The 20,448-nt window shown below is 42.3% G+C and overlaps 2 protein-coding genes across 5 annotated transcripts in view; one reads left to right on the top strand and one right to left on the bottom strand.

The window, feature by feature from the left end:
- Positions 1-6,129, top strand: part of MAP3K13 (mitogen-activated protein kinase kinase kinase 13) — a 174,425-nt gene extending 168,296 nt beyond the window's left edge. For all 4 annotated transcript variants that reach the window (XM_037839022.1, XM_037838998.1, XM_037839007.1 and 1 more), the window contains one exon: positions 465-6,129. In XM_037839022.1, the coding sequence (XP_037694950.1) occupies positions 465-566 (102 nt within the window). In that variant the 3' untranslated portion in view covers positions 567-6,129. The remainder of the gene's footprint in view (positions 1-464) is intronic.
- Positions 6,130-7,374: 1,245 nt separating this feature from the next.
- On the bottom strand, positions 7,375-15,779 carry TMEM41A (transmembrane protein 41A). The gene is made up of 5 exons (XM_037839046.1): positions 15,577-15,779; positions 13,850-14,003; positions 11,623-11,784; positions 11,095-11,233; positions 7,375-8,421 (listed from the first exon to the last, which is right to left on the bottom strand). Exons 1-5 carry the CDS (start codon positions 15,693-15,695, stop codon positions 8,201-8,203), a joined length of 795 nt encoding a protein of 264 aa, XP_037694974.1. The 5' UTR covers positions 15,696-15,779; the 3' UTR covers positions 7,375-8,200.
- Positions 15,780-20,448: the final 4,669 nt, after the last annotated feature.

Genomic DNA, 20,448 nt, shown 5'->3' with positions numbered 1-20,448 from the left:
CCTTTTCAGAGGCAGGATAGCATAGTGGTTGAAAGTAGACACCCTGGACTCAAACTGCCTAGAGATTCAAAGCCCAGCCTTCCCACTTACTTGCTGTACAACCTTGGGCAAACCATTTAACCTCTCTGTAGGTCAGTTTGCTTATCTGTAAAACAGGTATAGTACAAGATCTATCTCCTAGGGTTGTTGTGAGGATTAAATGGGTTAATTGATGTAAAGCACTTAATAACAGTGCCTGGCACAAAGTAAACGCTATGTAAATGGGTTTCAGTGGTATTGTTACAATTGTCATCATCCTCATCTTTTTATGTCTTGTTTCTTCCCAAGCCCCACAAGGACAGAACCCATTTATCTTCGTATCCCACTTTCCTAGCACAGTGCCTGTTGCATGGGAGGTGTTCAATTCATGTTTACTGAGTTACTGCAGAAATGAATTAAGGTTTTGTTTTGTCTTGGCTTTGCAGAATCCTATGCAGTTTGAAGAATCGGACTGTGACTCTTCAGATGGGGAGTGTTCTGATGCCACAGTTAGGACCAATAAACACTACAACTCTGCTACTTGGTAATGAAAGAATACCATGCTGAAGATCTCATGATTATACTGGCATTTCATATCCACCCCACTCCCAGACTCTTCTTACTCTCTCCCTGCTTTTTTGTCTGGGAAGAGAGCTGCCCCGTCTTTACTACCCCTAGAAATGAGCTGCAATAACAGGGACATGAGGCTTTGCAAATCTCTGGAAAAAACATCCAAATGGAAGTAAGTCTCACCAAACATTTCAATCAAGAATGGCAGGGATCTATTTTATTGAATATTCTAGCTACTGTAACATTGATATTTATTTTTGTTTGACATTTTAACACTTTGTACTGTAAAGAGTGAACTATATATGATATATAGAGACAAAAACTTGTTGCAAAAGAAATAAAGAAAATGAAAGAATGAGAGAAAGAGAGAAAAAGAATGGAATTCAGGAACAACATCCTTGGGAATTTGTGGAGCCCGGAGGTGTTATTGCTGCTTGAACAGGGGACCAGGTCTTTTGGCCATAAGTGACTGAAGAAGAGCCAGAGCAAGACATATTATGAGTATTTTAGAAAACAAGTTACAGCAGAAGAAAAGCAATTCCAGATAACTTGTGAACAAATCACTTTAAATTCAACCAGCTTTTTTCCAGATGGATGATGGAAATGACCTAGAAACATTTGGTAACCAGATCCTTGCACCCAAGGTTTTTGTGGTCATGTGCTTCCTCTAGGAGGAAACAAACAAACAAACCTGTATATGTGGAAGCTGATTGCATTTTTAAAACTTTAAGCAGCATTAGGTAGTGAGACTTACAGATAGCATCAAACCTTGTCCTTCACAAATACTTCCCTCTTTAATGCTGTCATTATCATTACCTTGACAGATGTGTTACCTTGACCAATGTGTTGATTTTTCAGACATTTTCTTGTAGCGTATTTCCTTTCCACCTGTTGACCACGTTCTTTAAGGATAAAATGGTGGGTGGTTACTGAGGAAAAGAGAAGGATAAGAGAAAAAATCTACAACAGTGTTAGAAAAGCAAATGTGGAATTTGTAAAAGTCACTTTCAGAACATCTCAGTTGAGCTACGTGGAGAAATGGGATCACCCCTCTTTGGAGCCAGGTGTCTGTCTGCTAGAGTCATTTGATTCAATGACAGGAGGACAGACTTTGAAGGCAGCTATGATGTGTGTGAGCCTGTCCAATGTTCAATCCCAAGTCATCCCCTTGTTTTTTTCAATAACTCATTCTATCTTGGAAGCTTTAATGACTGGCTACCACTGTCAGAATAAAGGCAAAATAAGCAACTTATATAAGGCAACCCATCTCCTGCCGCAATAGCATTTTTATTAAATGCTGTTTGTAAAATGTATTTTACTTCAGTTTGAATCACTATAATATGTAGTGCATAGCAGCAGTGTAGTTTAAAATAATTGAATTTGGAACTTTGGGGAAAGAATGATGCTAAGCAGAGCTTGGAAAGATTTTATGTTGTCAAAGACATGTTGTCCTTCCTGTCTCCAGTGCCATGGGTTCGAAAAGCATCCCAAGGTATTTCATGGTGCCTTGGCTTTAAGGAATTTTTTTTCTAGAATTTTATATACAAACATGTTGGCTTAGTTCCATTCTCTGTCTCCAAGATAGATTAATGTCAAGCAACCTCTCTGGGCTCAAGACCAGAAAAAGACCACTAGACTCTTTGGCATTGCATCATGTTTGACACAGAGAAGGACTTGCACAAAGAGGTATTAAACCATTTCAATGCAGATGAAAATGTTGCCCTTCCTCTGGGTTTCACTGATTGCATCAGCCAAAAAGGAAAGGGGGGGGGGGGAATTTAGAGCAGTTTCTTTTGCTTGTTTGATCCCTCCATTTGTTTACACTTTGTGTTGAGACATTTGATTTAAAATTTAGTGTCTATAATTTATAGCTTTTAGGTAGGATGAAGGAAAATGTTTAACTTATACAGAGAGCAGTATTGTTTGCATTAAATTATTCCATTTTGTATAAATCCTGTAGCTGGACTACATGAAAGATCTTAAGTTATGGCATTATTGTTATTTTATTTTATAATAATTATTATCATTCTCATTTTCTGTTGATCAGAAGGTGTGGTTTATGGTGTAGCACAATGATTATGTTGATTGCTAACCATGGATTATGTGATTTTTATGAAGGAATGAAAATGGAACTGCCATCTGGGAGCTCCCTGGTATTCCCTAATTTTTTTTGTACAACAATCATCTGAAGATATGAATTCTGTCCTAGAGCCCAGTGGAAACATTGTGATTTTGACTTGATCATGAAAGCTCCTGGGTGGGCAGGTAACTGAGTGAACAGACAAAGAGTTCAAAAGCTGTACACTTTCTTAGTAAGTGTGTAAGTGAAATAAAATCATGGGACTATGTTAGAAGAAAAAAGAATTATTTAATGCCCTGAGAGAAACAGATGTAGAAAGTTTTTGCATGGGATGCATGGGTTACATAGTTTCAGGAATTGACAGCATAATTTGTAGTCATACAGATTACATAAAATCCCTGCCAGATCCCACAAAACCAACTTTTTTTTTTAACTTAGTTGGGAGTAGAAGGGAGATTTAAAAAAAGAAAAAATATACATATGAGCATCACATAAAATGTCTGTGATGTCATCCCATAACAAGACAGAAGAATTCTAGAATGAGACTTAGTCACTTAGAGAGTCATAGGGCTGGAAAAGTACCTTGAAAGCCATATATTCCACCCTCTGCCTTCAGACGCATTGCACTTGGATTCATTACTCTAGGAATGGAGAAGCTACAACTTTTTAAGTTGTAAATCCTCTTTCTGTCCAACATAAAACATTGACACTTCAGTTTGTGTGGTTCTTTTTGCCCACCTTCAGTGGCAGCAGAGGAAAATGAGGGTCAACTTCTATATTATGTTTCCTGTGACTGTCTTCCTAGAAAACCCACACCTGGTACCTCATAATTTTGATCAGTTTTTTTGAATTCCTGTCTTGGCTCTCTGTCATGATGATGCCATCCATATACCTTATCCAGATTAACCGTTATGAGCATGTTAGGGTAGTAGATAGTATTATATCTTCAGTCATTCATAGTATGGTCAAGAGTTGAATAAAATTCCACATGAACATTTTTACTTTTTTGAGTAGAACTAACTAGAGGCTTCAGAAAAGAACAGTGCCATTAGTTGAGGTAAGAAAGGAAATATCTTCTCTATCCCAGCCTTGCCCTTCACTGCCTGCCTTGTAATAACCAGAAAAATCTTGAATTGATGTGTGTTTTTTGGGGGGAACAACTCAACAGTCATCTAAAGTGTTGAATCAAGAGCTCAGGGAATTTAACAGCTAATTCTTCAGTTCTGACAAAATGTCACTTGGAACAGGCCATACCTTCGCATTATGCAAACAGTACTTCAAAGAACCTCATCAGACTGATTTCAAGCTTCATCAGTGATTGAAAGTGTAATCCCCTTGAGATGAATGTCCACATGTGACATACAGCATCTGTTTTTGACTGACTGCTATAATGAGTTTTAACTTGTGTTGCAAATAACCATTTGGTTCTGATTTCCATCTATTTCTAGATCATGTCCTCTGAAGAACAGTTCCTCTTAAAATTGCTTAGCAGGGGGACAGAAAAGCCTGCATCCACTTTGAAGTTATAATGGACCTTATCACCACTAAAGTATAAGTCTGTTTCTAAGATCATGGGGAATTCAAAGTTCGATCTACTCAGAAAGATAAAGATGTTAGCTCTGTTGCAAGATGATTTTGAATGGCCTACTTGAAGGTCAGATAATAAAAAACTTTAGTATCAACAAGTCCAACCTTTTAAAATTAAGGACATTTTTAGTAGGATTTAAATAAGTACTGGACATCATTTCAGGAACTCATTGAGCAAAAATTTTCCCCTCTCCCACCCCAAGCAATAGATGGTTTGGGTTTCTCCTGGTACCAGCCCAGACTATTTCAAATGCCCTCACCCCTCCATGTGGAGCACTGGCAGCCTTTCAGCATGAATGCCTCCTTATTGATCCAATGATTTACTCTCCTTTTTCTCATGTCTTCACATCTCAATTGCTCCCCTTTTCTTCAAACATTCGTACTTGAATTTCCTGGAACAGAATATTCCAGAATAGAACATAATATTTGAAGTACAAGGAATTACTATCCTGGGATGTTTTGTTTTGTTTTTTCATTTAGCCTCCATGTAATTCTCTAAACCAGAAACTGAAACACTTCCATTTACAGCCATCCACCATCTCTACCTGAAACACCCAAGACCTACATTATTTATTGATCACCATATTCTTTCCTACTAAGCCTGGACATAGCCTCACAACCCCTCACAACCCAGCACTGGAACAACTACCACTTGATTGGAATTGATGTAAAGGGGAAATGTTTGCCATCCCAGCTTTAAGCTCATAATTGATTTCCTAAAGATGGTTTGAGATCTTGAGTTAGTCCTGATGGTAAAATGACAGGATCACTCAAGTGTTCTCCTTATGGATGCCACCTAGGGATAATCACCAAGCACACTGATGGGTCAAATGCCAAAATGTCTCTTCATTCACATCATTTCATTGTGTTGCATGAGCATGTTCCTCGCTCACCGTCCTTAAACAAAGTTAATGTAAGTCCCAGTTACCTGCTTTTTCCTTAGACTCTGTGAGACTAATGGCACTGAAACAATGTGACATTCTTTTCAAGACTTTGACTTGTACTGTCAGTATGAATTTAGTGCCTTTCCAGGCAGCAAGATTTTTCTTCTTAGCTGATTTCATAGAATAAATGCCCTAGTTATACTCACATCACCAGTTACCAGCCTCACATCCTGTTACTTAACAATCACGTTAGTCTGCTTGTTTTTTATGTTACCAAGTGATACTGCAAAAGCCTGTTTATACTGGAAAGAACTAGGCTGTCAAGTGGAGGACCCTTTTGGAAGCTGGAACACATCTCAGGGACAGGTGGCAGAAGAGGGGAGTTCTGAAATCACTGCTCTGTGAAACAGGATTATCCCAAAGGAGTTGTGTTAAGGCTTTTGTTAACTGTCACGTGCCCAGGGCATGCTGGCAGGATTTTACACAGAGCCAAGACCACTGTAAGGTAGCTTCCGGCAGAATTTCAGGCCTGCTCTCGAGCCACTTCACAGCACTCAGGGGAACACTGGCTCCTGGCCCCAGACTACTGTCCAGATGAAGAGAATCTTACAATGGTTACAGGCCAGGGGGAACCCAAGCCAGAATGTGTGCTATTAGGAAGATGCCCACATTGGCCGTATCACCCCCGGATGGCTCTCCTCCTCCAGAGTGACCACTCTTAAGACTCTGGAAGTGGGAATGCCCACTTTGATTTTTTATTGCAATAACTCGAGTTCCTATCAATTTGGAGAAACTAATTTGTTTTACATGATTAAGTCTAAAATTGAATGCCCTCATGTCTCCCCTGCTATCCCGTACTATCAGTTCCCTTGCTCCCTGTGTTTTCTGATGCCGACGCCCTCTTTGTATTGAACAATTGTACAGCAATGGGAACAAGAATAACTATCAAAGCAAACAAATGCATGGAATTAAACAGAATACTTCACTGTTTTGGGGTCCTGTCTTTTCCTGAAGGTCCTGTTGTGTCCTGAAAGCTGCTGTAACAACTAGTGGAGTCTCAATTTGTCAGAACTTTAGAGAAAGAAGACTTCACATGACTAGGTTTCCTGAAGCCAGGGAAACAGGTGAGGGGGAATGCTGGTTTCTGTGACTCAGACAAAATGACAAAAGGGACAACCATGGTTCTCTTTTGTTATAGCCTCCACTTGGTTATTCTGTCATAGTCTACACAGGCTTTCTGCTTTTTCCCTATGGTTTCCCTGCTGCTCTCTTGTAGTTATTCCACCCTTCTTAGTGACCCAGAGATAAAGTAAGCATAAGGCAGTAAAAGATGAAAATGAAAAATATGGTTTCCAATGAATAATTCTGGTAAGAAGCTTACTGACATTGGAAAGCTAAAACATCATTTTTGGATTGTCTGATTTTCAACCAATCCTAATTCCTTTTGGCAAGGGTAGTTGAAGTTAGCAACATGTACAAACAGGCACCACACAGAACATTTGTATTCATTTGGGAAATTGCCTATAAACTCACAAGTGATAAGGCACACTGTTGTAAAATTAGGGGGAGGGGATGTGAAAAACTTAAGGGTCCTGCTAAAGGGCAAAGGGCACACACTTGCAAGTGTGCAAAACTTCCTTGTTTCTCCTTCCTTCCCCCTACTCCAGATCTCACCCCACTTTTGCTATCAAGCCTTCTTTTAAAGAAACACATTTTAAAAATGAAGTCCTTGGTGTGAAAAGATTATAAGATATCAAAAAAACAAAAAACAGTCTGGGAATTCATTCTTCCTACTGAACGTGAGTATTCCCAAGAACTGATGTAGAACAAGAGGTCTAGATTAAAGCTCTTGGCAAGATGAAAACCCAGCAAGATGCCCAAGGACAACAGTTCTAATAAGTAATGGTGAACTACTCTTGTAGGGTATAGGATCACAGAGCTGGTCACTTTTGCTGCCAAGGTCCTTCTGTCCTTGGAAGCATTAACACAGGTCTGTGCCAATTCAATACTGCAGCTGCAGGAAACAATGAGAACTATATGGGTAATTAAAATACAACATAGTATAATCAGAAGCCAAGTTTTTCTCTTTGAATTAAAAGAAAATCATTCCTCAGTTCTTCTTGGCAAATGACAAAATGAAAAACATTCAGGGGGTACACTGACTCGGATATCCTAGTGTGCTGAGTCTTTCCTCCTAGCAGGAACAGGTAGAAGGGATTTCCCATACAGACAGGACAGATTTAAAAATGTAATGATGTTTATTTGATTCAGGTGAGTCAAGAGCCCTGTCCCCATCCATGGGTAAGAATTTATCCAGAACATATCCAAAACATACAGAGTTTGCTCTATTCATATTTAATAGTCTGTTTGCAATCAGCTGAATTGTCAGGACATGCAACTATAAGGAGGTTTGATAAACATGGTAACATCAGTGTGTCTGAACACAAACAGCATCACAGAAATTGCTGTGCATTTCAGCTCTGTGTGGAAGTCCCACGCAGTTCGTCAGCTTGTTTCCCTTGGCTTATAGAAGAGGTAGGTGATTAGCAAAAAATAACAAAGGAAACACTCTTCAAGAGACTAACAGACAATGAAGACTGATGTTAGTGCCATGGATTCACATGTCATCATTTACATTAATAACATCCACTAGGGAGGTAATAGGAGAACACCTGTCACAACAGCCTGTCATTTTGCAAAAAGAGGCACTCTGGAGAAGGACAATCAGCATCCTCTCCCATGGCAGCTCAGGAGTTGGCAAGAGACAAGTATAATAATAGCCTATCCTGAATTCCCCCTGTTACTCAGGAAAATTTAAACAGGATATTCTAGGAAGCCCTCCATTTCTCAGAGTGTCCTACTAAACCAGGGCTGGTTTGAGAACAAACCTGATATAATTCACCATCTAGAACACAGTGTCCTCTACGACAAGACACTGCCCACAGACAGTGTACGATCATCTGTTTAGGGTAACTAGAAAACAGTGTAGGGCTTTAGAGAACCACAACCATTGCTTAAAGAAGCAATGGAGTCCAGGGATGTGGCAATCAGAAAATCTAAATCACGTGCCTTTTTTACTATTTAGATGATTAGAGTTGCTTGTTTCATTCAAATGCAGGTGTTTCTGGCTAAATTTTTTAATGAGGGTCCCAGGAACTAAGGCCACTAGGGCAATGGCCAGTAACTTAAGGACAGTTTCCCAGGAGAAGAGAGCATCCAGAGAGGTGAGGGTTGATAGGATGGAGCCTGTCTGTACACAGATGAAATTGTATGGGATCAAACCTGGGGGAAGAAAAGGGAAACAAAAATTAAGAAAAATAACCTTTCAGAAATGTCACCAGGAATTAAAAATAGTGACTCCAATTTTTTGCCCAACTCTTTACCCCTAAACATATTCCCTCTTTCCTTTCTTTCCTCCTCCTTTCCCACCTTTTCCCCTCCTTTCCTCACTTCCCAGATAACCTGACTTGTTCAAAAAAAGGACTTAGAGGGTTTACACAAATGTATACAAAAATGTATACCCTACAATAAGATAAAAATTTTAAGACAGGAAAAAAAAAGCAAAATGAGTACAGAAGAATAAAATAAGTCAGAGAGGAAAGTTAGCACAAAAATGCATAAGGTTCACCCATTTGCTAGAAATGGGCCCCAGATTTGGCTCTGAGCATTTCAGCAGCAAAAGTAAAGAGGAAAACACCATCATCATGAGATTTTCAGTGTGCATAAGATTAAAATCAGTTTCTTAGAAGACGTACTGCTTTTCATGACCTTCACTGCCCCTTCCCTTCTCTAAGAGGTCACCAAATCTACTGGATCCCAAAAGTCTGACTGGTGGTTGGACAAGCTGGTTGCATAATAATCCCCTGGTAAACATGTTAAAACAGATTCTTGGGCTCCACCTCTAAGGGTCTGGTTAACTTGGCCTAAGGTGGAGCCCAGGATCCTGTATTTTTAAAGTTCCCATCTAATGCTCCCCCAACAGGAGATTCTGATTGGTTTGGAACCCCTTAAGAATCTATTCTTCTTCTATAGTAGACGCAGCCTCAAGATCACAGAAGACTCAAGGTCACGCAACTTGTAAAATGGAAGGAACCCGAGTCTCCAGAGGCTTTCGAAGCCCAGTGCCACCTAGGTCATTACAAGCTGATGACCCCCATTAATTGAGGTGCTGAGGCACTTTGTCTGAAAGCAGATATGATCAGAATTATCTGTGGTAAATCCTGCTTCAATTTAAGATCTCAGTTCTCTCAGGCATTCCCTATTAATAGCAGCTGCTCAACCACAGATTTGTTGTCTGACCTAGAAGCCTTCAATTGTCTTTCCCTCCTTGCTCTAGGGAAGGTTTAAGAGAAGGCAATCCTTCAAAGAGGGTGGTCTACTGCCAGCATGGAGAAAGTGATGGTAACTAGTTGTTTTTTTTGTTTTGTTTCATTTTGTTTTCACAAAGTTAGCAATGGGAGAAACTTTAGATATCATCTAATTCAGTGGTCTGAAAACCTCAGGATATAGCAGAATCCCTCTTTAGGACTTGCTACTTAAACCTGACTGGACACTGGAACTATCTGGGAAATGTTTTAAAACATACTAATTTCTGAGTCCTTGGTGTGTGTAGAGATTTTTAAAAGCTCTCCAGGAGATTCTTAATAGGTGCCAAAGTTTTAGAACCACTGTCTAGATACCAGATTTAAAAGCATATTCCATGTTTCCACAATTTAAAAAAAGAGAGAAACTAAAAGTAATGATAATTTGCAATAAACAACATTGGATGGGATCTAAGAATGGGGGAGAAAAAGCTCAAAAGGACATTATTGGGACACAAGAAAAAACTGGACTATAGAATGTAAGCTTTATATCAATGTTAAATTTCTTGACCTTGATAACTGCACTTAAGGTAATCACATAAGTGAATATCCTTGTTTGCAGGAAATGTACATGGAAGTATTGTGTTCAAGGAGTATGATGTGTACAGCCTGCTCTCAAATGTTCAGAAGATAGATAGATAGGTAGGTAGATAGAAAGATAGATAGATGATGAAAGGACGGAAGGAAGGGGGAGAGAGGGAGAAAGAGAGGGAAGAAAGAAGGAAAGAAAGAAAGTAGGAAAGAAACCACAAAGATGCCAAAATGTTAAAATTGGTAGATGTGGGTATCTGGGGGGTGGGGGGATGGTATGTTGGAGTTCTTCTGTATGGGATTTGTATCATTTTTGCAACTGTCCTATAAGTTAGAAATTATTTCAAAATTAAAAGTTAAAGAAAAAGCATATTCCCAGGTCTCATTCCCAAGATTCAGCAGATATGGGGCAGACCCCAGAATCCACATTCTTAACAAGCCTCCTGACCTTCCCATTCTGATAAAGGTGTTCCAGGCCCATACTTTGATAAACTCTGCTCTAGTTCCAGCCCCTATCTGGCCAAGGGGCCCATGAAAGTAAGTGGCTTGCTGAAGGTCATACAATTGTCAAGCGACAAGAATGAACCTGGCCAGTTCCCAGTTCTTTCTAAAGCAGACTTTAGTCAGAAAAGCGGCCAAAACCAGACAGGAAGTCCCCTTGCTCTGCTCCTTTCTTTGGCCCTCCACCCAAAAAGCTGCCCACACACCCTCACTCCACCCCTGCTCTTCCCGGTAGTGTTTGCTGAGCACTTACTGCATGCCAAGCCATGTGCTTTACATGGATTCTCTCTTCTAATCCCAGTACCCAGCAGTGCTTGGCACACAGTAGGTACTCATTGCCTACTGAGTACAATTAAAAAATGCTAGTTTCTTCCAAAATCATTTTTATAGGTGTTCGTGTTCAGGCCTGCTTCAATTTGCAATCAGGCATAATTACTTTAAGTCTTAAGGCTCGAAGATGCTCTTCGTAGCCTGTTCTCTCCAAGGCAGGCACACACCCATGTAGTTGTCTAACAACATGACAGCTCTGAAGACTCAAACTCATCCCCCACCAGTGTCTTACCGATAAGAACGGAGAAGAAGAACTGCACAATAGGAATGTTCAGAATTGGGGCTGAGAGGTTTAAGAACCAGTTTGGTGTCATGGGGAAAAGTCTCAAAAACAGTAAGAAGAAAAACAAGCTGTTCCGGTTCTCCTCCACCTGTAGCCAAAGAGGACACGGCCGGTAAGAAGCAGAAAGAGTCACCATGTATTGAAAACTTGCTGGTTCTAAGCACTGTTCTAAACACTTCACATATTCAGTCCCCAATTCCTCCCAAGTAGAGGCTGTTTTTTCCATTTTAAAAATGGACATACCTGAGCCTCAGAGAAGCCAGGAAGTTGCCTAAAGTCACAGAGCTGGTTATGGTGGAACTGAGGCTTGATCCTGTATCTGTGCCTCCTGGAGGCATCAAAAGAACCCCTAGAACCCAAGCTTCTTGGTCTGTAAAACACCTCCCAAGGCAGGGTGAAGCCCCATGGGAAATCCCTGCTCAGGGACATGAGGTGACAATCTGGGGGTCTAGGAGGCCAATGTGCTCCTCCCCTTACCTTCCTCTGCAGGAGGGTCACTTTAGCAGGAAAGTAGGAGACCACCAATTGTTTGCCAAAAATACTGGAGAGCAGGTAGCAACATGTGGCACCCACAGAAGTCAACAGACAGCACAGCAGGAGCCCCAGCCATGGACCAAACAAGGCACCAGCTAAAACATTCTGCGAAGAAAACAAACCCTCAGCCATGGAACATGTGGCAGCCACCAGCTACCATGCCCCAGAGCCTGAGAGTTGTAAGTTCTCTCCTTCTTCAGTGGTTTTTCTGGCCAAGAACTAACTCACATTTTAAAGAGGTAGATGAAAAGTGATGGAATGGCTGGGAGCTATAACCTTGACCTCAGATTCCTACACCTTACATAGGGCAGGAGAGAATTAAGTAGAATACATGTAAAGCACAGCCAGCTGTATTGGCTATAGGAGGTCCTGCAATCACTGGGGCTCCAAGAGGTAGAAATGAAACTCACAAGTTATTTTTACTATTTCAAATGATGAACACAAATCATGACTTCTCCCTTGGTAAGACTACAAAAGCTATATAAATGTCTTTTGTTATTGTTGTTGGAATAACATCTATATGGTATGCTAACTCCCGGGTTCCACATTGACCAGAGCTCTACTGACAGTTAAAAAAAAGCCTTAGATTTCCAAAAATAGGAAAATGAACTAATACTTTGTCAATGCAGTTTGTCTCACAGACATCATCCTGCCAAACATGGGATCCAAGAGAGAAAGTGAAAAGGAGGTCTTGGAAATGGGGTGAGTTCTGCTGAGCATCTACTATGTGTTATGTGCTTGACTACATGTCTCCTTTAACTCTCTCTACACCCCTGTATCATAGATACTCTCATTACCCCATTTTACAGGTGAGAGATTAAGTATCTTGCCCGAGATCACTTGTGCAAGGAAGAGCCAGGATTCACTCCTTATTCTGTGTCTAACCCCCACCGAGAAGCAGCTGGCTCTTTGCCCTGGAGAAGGATCAGCCCAAGAGGGAAGAAAGCATGCAGAAGTCAGTCCTTTATTGCAAGCACCACACACCTCCCCTGTCTCTCTTGGCATGGACATTTTTTTTTTTTTTTTCCAGTTTCCAATAAAAACTGCTTAAGTGGATCCAGCCCGAGCCTGGAGTAGAGAAAAGATACTGGGGCAGGACAGGGAAGCAAGACAGAGGGAAGCTTTCAGGGTTTCTGAGTATGTCATTCAATCATTCAACAAGGGCTGAGGCCAGGCCCTCTACACCCATTATTTCATTTAATCCTCCCATGAACAATCCTAAGGGGTTACAGAGGAATTTCTACATTTTACAGATGAGGAAACTAGGTCAGAGAAGTTAAGTGTCCTTAACCATGGTCACATAGCTGGGATTCAAATCCACTCCAAACCCCAATCTTACATAAACACACATATGAAACAGCTTAAAATGTTCAGGGAGGAAAGCATAGATTCTCCTGCATAACCTGAGATGATGGCTGAAGAGAAATAGGTGACAGCCAGAGCACAAGCCCGGGTCTAACGCTGCAGCTCCTGAGAACCAGTGGGGGCTGCTAGGAAATGAGAATGCCTCCCCTCTGCACCTGGGAGTCTTCCTAATCCTCTTCAGCCTAATATCACGATGAACAATATTCATTTGTTAATGGAACATTTATTGAGGTACTTCTGTGTACCAGGCAAAGGAATACAAAGGCTGAGAATAAGGAACAGAGCCTGCCCTCAAGGAACTCATGGACTGGTGGAGAAAACTAATTATATATAATAGCACCAAAATGTAGAATATTTTAGAAGCTCTTAGGAAGAAGAGTTCACCCAGCCCTGTTGTGTGTGTGTGTGTGTGTGTCTGTGTCTGTGTGTGTATCAAAGTCAGCTTTCCAAAGCTATCAATGTCTTAGAAACAAACACAACGAACTGAAAGGAAATGCAGACTCTGGAGCCATGAAGCCATGGGTTCAAACCCCCGCCTTGTGCCCTACTCACCATGTTACCCTGGACAGTTACTTAACCTCTCCCCAACTGTTTCCTTATCTGTAAAATGGGGATAATAATGGCCTTATTATAAGATTGTTTTGAGGATTAGATAACATCATTCAGGTAAAGCAACCAGGACAGTGCCTGATACGGGGAAGTTGTCAACAAATGGTCACTATAGTGGTCTGTCCTCTGGTCTATATGATTTGCAGCCTACAAAGATAGTTTCCTGGCAAGCACAGAAGCATGGCAGGGCACTGACCAGGAAGCTGGAGCCGGGGATAGCAAAGGCCTGTTTGTAGAGGTAGGCACTGCAGAAAAGCAGGAACACATAAGCCTGGTGCTCCTTCCTGTACTCTCGAAGGACCTCGGAGAGCTCCCGCAGCTCCGCCAAGTCTGAAGGGAACCACACCAACCTGAGGGTTTGGAAAAGCAGATGGAAACATGAATCCAGATCAGCTTAGTACCTAAGAAAGTCACTCGCTGTGTCTTCTTTCCACATAAGGTTTATAAATATGCCCATTATCTGGTCTGCTGGAAATATATACATAAGCTGAACCTAACGTGATGGCTGACCTGATACAATACAGTAGGGGCAGACAAAAGAGCCCAGGTCTGGAAGAAAGAGACCTGACTCAGCATCCCAACTCTGCTACTATCATTAAGTGACAGTATCTGAGTTTTAGCTCTCAGATTTTATGAACTATCCTTAAGAAGCAAATATATTAATTTCCAGGCGAGTACTAAACATCCTACTTACCGTCCTGTAAGGGCGGGTCCCCTACCCCAAGCTTTAGGCCAAGAGCAATTCGGACTTAATACTGCTCCTGAGTTACCAGGTAAAATGACTGTTTTATCACTCGCTATTAGGCCAATTAAAGATTCTTTGGGAAAGCATATCTGTCCCACATCATAAATATTCTTGAGAATATGTCAGGCTGGAAACTAACCCATTCAAAGAGCTTAGTTTCTCATCCTGCTCTTAATCTGGTCTTCACTGCACCCCGAATCCTGTTCACAAAGTTTATAAAGGCCAGTTTATAAAGGCCGCATTGCCTCTGCAATCTAAACTGCCCTTAAATTCATCAAAGAGCAATTATGAGCGAACCCTCCTGGTTCTCATCAGAATGCTTCTCCTAGTATGTCTGACACCCAAAGACCCCTCTTGGCTAGAGCAAAAGAATATAATAACAAAACAGTTGTCCTAATATTGAAATATCTGTAACATCCCTTGATGGCGCAATGCTGTGTGCCAGGCACACTTGCAGGCACTTAATACATATGGTCGGCAGCACTTAACATACACGGTGCGCAGCACTCACCACAAACCGGCCCGGTAGGTATTGTTACGCCTCCAGCCACGCCCGGTCGTTCAAGAGAAGGGATAGGTCGGGATAGTCGGGAGGATGCGCAGACCCGACAAATAACTGGTGAACGGTTTAAATATTTCTCCTGAGAACCGAAAGTCTTAAAGTGCCAAGGGCGGGCCTGACAGAAGTGGGGTGGGGTGAGGAAGGGGGTCCGAGGGAGGCTGAGAGCGGCCGTGAAGAATGGCTGGGGATCTACTCAGGGGCGAGGGTCGGCCTGAAATGGGAGTCAGGGCTGGAACTGGGAAAAGGAGGGGAGCTCGACTCGAGGGCTGAGGTGCTCCGGCAGGCAACGTCCCGGGTGATGCGCCCCGTTTTCCTCCGCAAATCACCACCCCAAAGGCACCCGCCGCGCGCCACGACAGCACACCCCGCGCGGCCAGGACTCGGCAGGTCCCACTCGGGGCCGGGCTAGGCTCCCATCCACCCGGCCTGCCCGAGGAGGCGTAGACACGGGCCGGGATACCACACCCCAATCCTCGGTCCCGGAACGGAACTCCATCAAATTCCGACCCCCGACGCCTCCAATCCGGGAACCCGAATCTCGATTCCCAGACCCCATTCTCGGACGTGACTCCTTTCCTCTCAACCGAACCCAGATTGTCACCGCTCTGCCCCGGACCTGCCGTCAGTCTCCTCGGCGGAACCCAGTCTCGGCCCGCGAGGCAGTCGCGTCGACAGCAAGTACAGGGCGAAGGTGCAGCCGGCGAAGACCAGGAGGAGGCCGAGCAGGGGGCGCATATCGACGCTCGCAACCCCGCCCGCGGGGCCGCTGAAGAGCCTGGTGGCACTGCCGGGACCACGCTACGCGCCGGCTGCGCCAGCGGAGCACGATGGCTGACGGACCAGGGGCGGGGTCCGCGTCCAAGCCCCGCCCCTAGCCCCTCCCCTCCCCTCCCGGGCGGGGCGCCGACCTCTGTGCCTCTGGGCGAAGACTCCTAGAAGAACCCATTTTCCCAGCAACTCTATGCCTGCTTCTGTCCTTTTTCCGTCTGTCTTTGTATCTTTTAATGCGTTCATCTCTGCCCGTTTCTCCATCTACTCAGCATTCAGCGCCCACAGTGCCAGGCTGTGTGCCAGGCGCTGGGAGACCCAAGGGTGAATCACGAGCCCTGCCCACAGCGAGCTTCGGGTCTAAGGGGTAAGACGGCCTTGTCCACCACCCGCTGTAACACAGGGCAAAGGCAACCACTGTAGAGCCAAGAGTTGCAATATGGGCGGTGGAGGTCAAGGGCCGGCACAGTAATAGTTACCACGGAAATAATCAGAATTACCTTTTGAGCACCCACTGTATGCCAGTTATTCTTAATCTTCACAACAGTCTTGTGAGGTAGATATTTTTGTATTTACTTAACAGATGAAAAATCTGACTCTCAGAGAAATTAGATGCCCCCAAAGGAGAGCCAGAATTAGAATCCAAGCCAATTTGGATCCAAAACTAAAGGTCCTTGCTGTGTGTGTGTGTGTGTGTGGGGGGGGTGAGAAGCGGAAGCGGGATTGGAGAAAACCTTAAAGAATGAGCAAGATTTCCACAAGCAGAGAAAGGAGGTAGAACGTGAGCCAGGAGGTCCAAGTAATGAACCAGAGCCTAAGGTATATGAGAAATGAGTGAGAAACTGGCGACCGGCTGGAAAACGTAGAAGGGTGGGCTTAGGAGTTGGATTCTTTTAGTATTGAGATGCCAACAGAGGTGTTTAAATTCAGTTCCAGTTTTAGGATGTTCACTCTGGCACACGTTCTATACTGATAGCTGCAACTGTCCTGGTTGCAGGAACAAGAAAGTCCCCTTGAGGGACTTGAGGAAAATGTGAAAATATTAAACTTCCTCACCTGGGGAATTCCTGGTATTCTCTCAAGCATTAGGGACTCCAAGTTTAATAACCCAAGCCCTGGATTTTGGGGCTTGCCCTTATGAAACTTATTCCTGCAAAGAGAAGCTAAACCTACTTATAATTATTCCTGAGTCAACCCCAGAGAACTGCTTTAGTTGCTCAGATGTGACCAGTCTCTCTCTCTCTCTCAGCCAACTCTGCAAGTAAACTGACTACCCTTCCTCCCTACCCCCAACATGGGACATGACTCCAAGGGATGAGCCTGGCCTTGGCACTGTGGGTTTGAAATGCCTTCTTGACCAAAAGGGGGAAAAGAAATGACACAAAATAAAGTTTCAGTGGCTAAGAGATTTCAAATAGAGTCAAGAGCTCATTTTGGAGGTTATTCTTATGCATTATTTAGATATTCCTTTTTAATTTCTGGTGTATTAGAATAACTAGAAGAAAATGCCTGAATCTGTTGAACTGTAATCTAGTAGACTTGATTCTTGGTGATGACAGTATAACTATATAGCTTTTATCATGTGACTGTGTGATTGTGAAAACCTTTTGACTGACACTCCCTTTATCCAGTGTATGGGCAGATGAGTAATAAAATAAAGGCAAATATATAAATAAATAATACTGAGAGGATAAGGGGTATGGGATGTTTTGGGTGTTCTTTTTTTATTTTTATTTTTTTCTTTATTTTGTAGTAATGAAAATGTTCTAAAATTGATTGTGGCGATGAATGCACAACTATATGATGATACTGTGAGCCACTGGTTGTATACTTTGGATAGATTATATGGTGTGTAAATATGTCTCAATAAAATTGCATTAAAAGAACAGAAGCAGGTCTGAGCCAGGACTATAGCAGTAGAATGGAGGAGGAAGACAAACAGGTTGGGGGGAGTTGAGTTAGTAGGACACATGACTTTAATGGAGGAAGGGACAGAGAGGACTCCAGTGTGTCACAAGCCTGGACACCAGAGAGAATGCATCCTTGTTGTATCACTCAGAGTGCCTTGTTGACCAAATAGGGAGCAGTGGTCAGAATTAGAAGTGTACAAGATTCTATGTCTGGGAACTCAACTTACAGATACGCCCACATGTAGCAAAGATGTATGTTCAAGGGTATTCTGTCAGCTTTGTTTGTGATAGTAAGAGGGAAGCAACACTGTAAATTCTGATATGATGCAATGACCACATGGATGACTAGGATTAAAAAAATAAGTTGCAGGACAGTGTTAGAGTATACTATGAGTCCTTTTTATAAAAAAATCAGTTTTACTGAGATATAGTTACACATTATACAGTCATCCGTGGTATATAATCAACTGTTCACAGTGCCATCATATAGTGGTGCATTTGTCACCCCAATCTATTGTTTGAACAGTTCCCTTATACCAGAGAAAGTAAAAATAGGAATAAAAAATAAAAGTAAAAAATAACACCCAAATCATCCCTTGCCCACTCCCATCCTATTTTTCATTTAGTTTTTGTCCCCATTTTTCTACTCCTCCATCCATACACTGGATAAAGGGAGTGTGATCCACAAGGTTTTCACAATCACACTGTCAGCCCTTGTAAACTACCTTGCTGTACAATCGTCTTCAAGAGTCAAGGCTACTGCAGTTTGATAGTTTCAAGTATTTACTTTTAGCTATTCCAATGCATTAAAACCTAAAATGGGTTATCTATATAGTGCGTAAGAATGCCCACCAAAGTGACCTCTCGACTTCACTTGGAATCTCAGCCACTGAAACTTTATTTTGTTTCATTTCTCTTCCCCCTTTTGGTCAGGAAGACTTTCTCAATCCCACTGATATGACACATGCTGTGACTGTGTGCTTGTGAAAACCTTGTGGCTCACACTCCCTTTATCCAGTATATGGACAAATAAGTCAAAAAATGGGAACAAAAATTAAATGAATAGGGGGGATGGGGGAATGGGATGTTTTGGGTGTTCTTCTTTACTTGTATTTTTATTCTTATTTTAATTTTTTTGGAGTAATGAAAATATTCAAAAAATTGATTTTGGTGATGAATGTACAACTATATGATGGTACTGTGAACAACTGATTGTACACTGGATGATTGTATGGTATATGACTATATCTCAGTAAAACTGAACTGAAAAAAAATAATGGGACAAGGGTTAAGTAGTTATGGATATAGGTACATGGAGGTAGATTTTATAGCATTTTCTCTTTCTGTATATGTTCGAAATAATCCATTTTTTTTTTTAATGGGGGAAAATGATCTCAACTTTCCTTTCTCATTTTCTCTCTTCAAACCCTCCATTCCAGCTGTGGCTGGAACCTGAACACACTGTGTTGGTTCATGCTTCTGACAACACACTTCCCTCCATCTGGCAATCTTCTCTGCCTGGCAAATTCTCATTCTCCTGTAAACACTCAGGCCCATTGTCACCTCCTCTGAAAAGCCTTCTCCAGCTCCCAGAGTGAGAACAGCTGTCCCTGCTTGGTGCTTCCCGAGGACTGTCTGCGTTCCTGTTATTGCAAATACTCTGATCCAGGGTCGTCATCTGTCTCTCCAGTAGATAGTGAACATTTCCATAACTGAGAGAATGCCTCATCTATCTGCCTGTCTTTTCCAACCCTTAACCCTGTGCTTGGCTTCTAATTAGCACCTAATAAATGCTTGTTAAATTGATGGGTCAGGATTAGTGAAGAAAATGATTAGTTGGTTGGTTTGGTACATGTTGACTTCGAGATGCCAAAGGAATATAGGAGGAGAGAGAGCCGATGAAGAACTAACATTACTGAGCCTATGCTGGGACTCTGAATAGAATAGTGAACAGGAAAGTCAGGCCTCTGATCTCAAGGACCTTACTCTCCCTTTGGTTGGGGAAAAGCCTGGAGAGAGCTATAATAAACAGGTAAAGAAATAAAGCAGATAATTACAGTGCAAAGTGCCATGGAGGAATTAGACATGGCAAAGTTTACTCCACTCCAGTGAAACAAGTATCATTGTCTAACTTATTGATGGGTGGCTGAACAGGTGTTCAGATGAAGTCACTTGCTCAAAGTCCACAGCTGTGGATACTGAGCAGGACTCAAGACCATGTCTGCTGTTTCCTGAGCCCATGCTTTTTCCTCAGGTCCACACTGTCTCTCAACAAGCAGCTCAGATTGAACATATAGATTTGGAGGTCATCTGTCTAGAGGAGACAGTTAAAACTAGGGGATAGGGAAAGGTCTCCTAGGGAGGCCATGAGAGAGAAAGTAACAGCAGCTGGCACTCCAGACCCATAGTTAGCATTTTATATGCATGATTTTATTTAATCCATTTTAACAGACCCAAGAAGTAGGGACTCTTAGTCTCCATTTTATAATTCTGGAAACAGCTTTGGGAGGAGCTAAGTCAGTCAACAGAGGTCACACCTAGCAACCACTGAAGCCTCATCTCTTACTCTCCACTGTCTTTTTGAGAGAGAAGACCAAGGTCAGAAACCTGATGAGGAAATAGTGGAACCAATGAAGGAGAACAAGATGGCCAAAACAGAGTTGTGGGATGAGAAAAAGGAGAACAAAGTGTCTTGAGAGCCCAAGAGAGGTGGTTCCAAAAGCAACCAGTGAACAGTATCAAAATCCATGGAGAAATCCAGCAGGAGGACCTGAGGGTCATGGGATTTGGCTAACACTTGGCAGTAAGGG

Source organism: Choloepus didactylus, chromosome 1 (assembly GCF_015220235.1).
Source record: "Choloepus didactylus isolate mChoDid1 chromosome 1, mChoDid1.pri, whole genome shotgun sequence".
Lineage (NCBI taxonomy): Eukaryota > Metazoa > Chordata > Mammalia > Pilosa > Megalonychidae > Choloepus > Choloepus didactylus.
The sequence above is the reverse complement of the archived record's forward strand: the minus strand, read 5'-3'. Positions and strand labels throughout refer to the sequence as shown.

What these genes read in the sequence shown, in the direction of transcription:
- TMEM41A (XM_037839046.1), bottom strand. Translation starts at nt 15,695, where the DNA reads ATGCGCCCCCTGCTCGGCCTCCTCCTGGTCTTCGCCGGCTGCACCTTC. An exon ending in GCCGAGGAGACTGACGGCAG is followed by an intron (nt 14,004 to 15,576) that starts GTCCGGGGCAGA and finishes CCAAACCCTCAG; the next exon opens with GTTGGTGTGGTTCCCTTCAG. An exon ending in TGACCCTCCTGCAGAGGAAG is followed by an intron (nt 11,234 to 11,622) that starts GTAAGGGGAGGA and finishes CTTTGGCTACAG; the next exon opens with GTGGAGGAGAACCGGAACAG.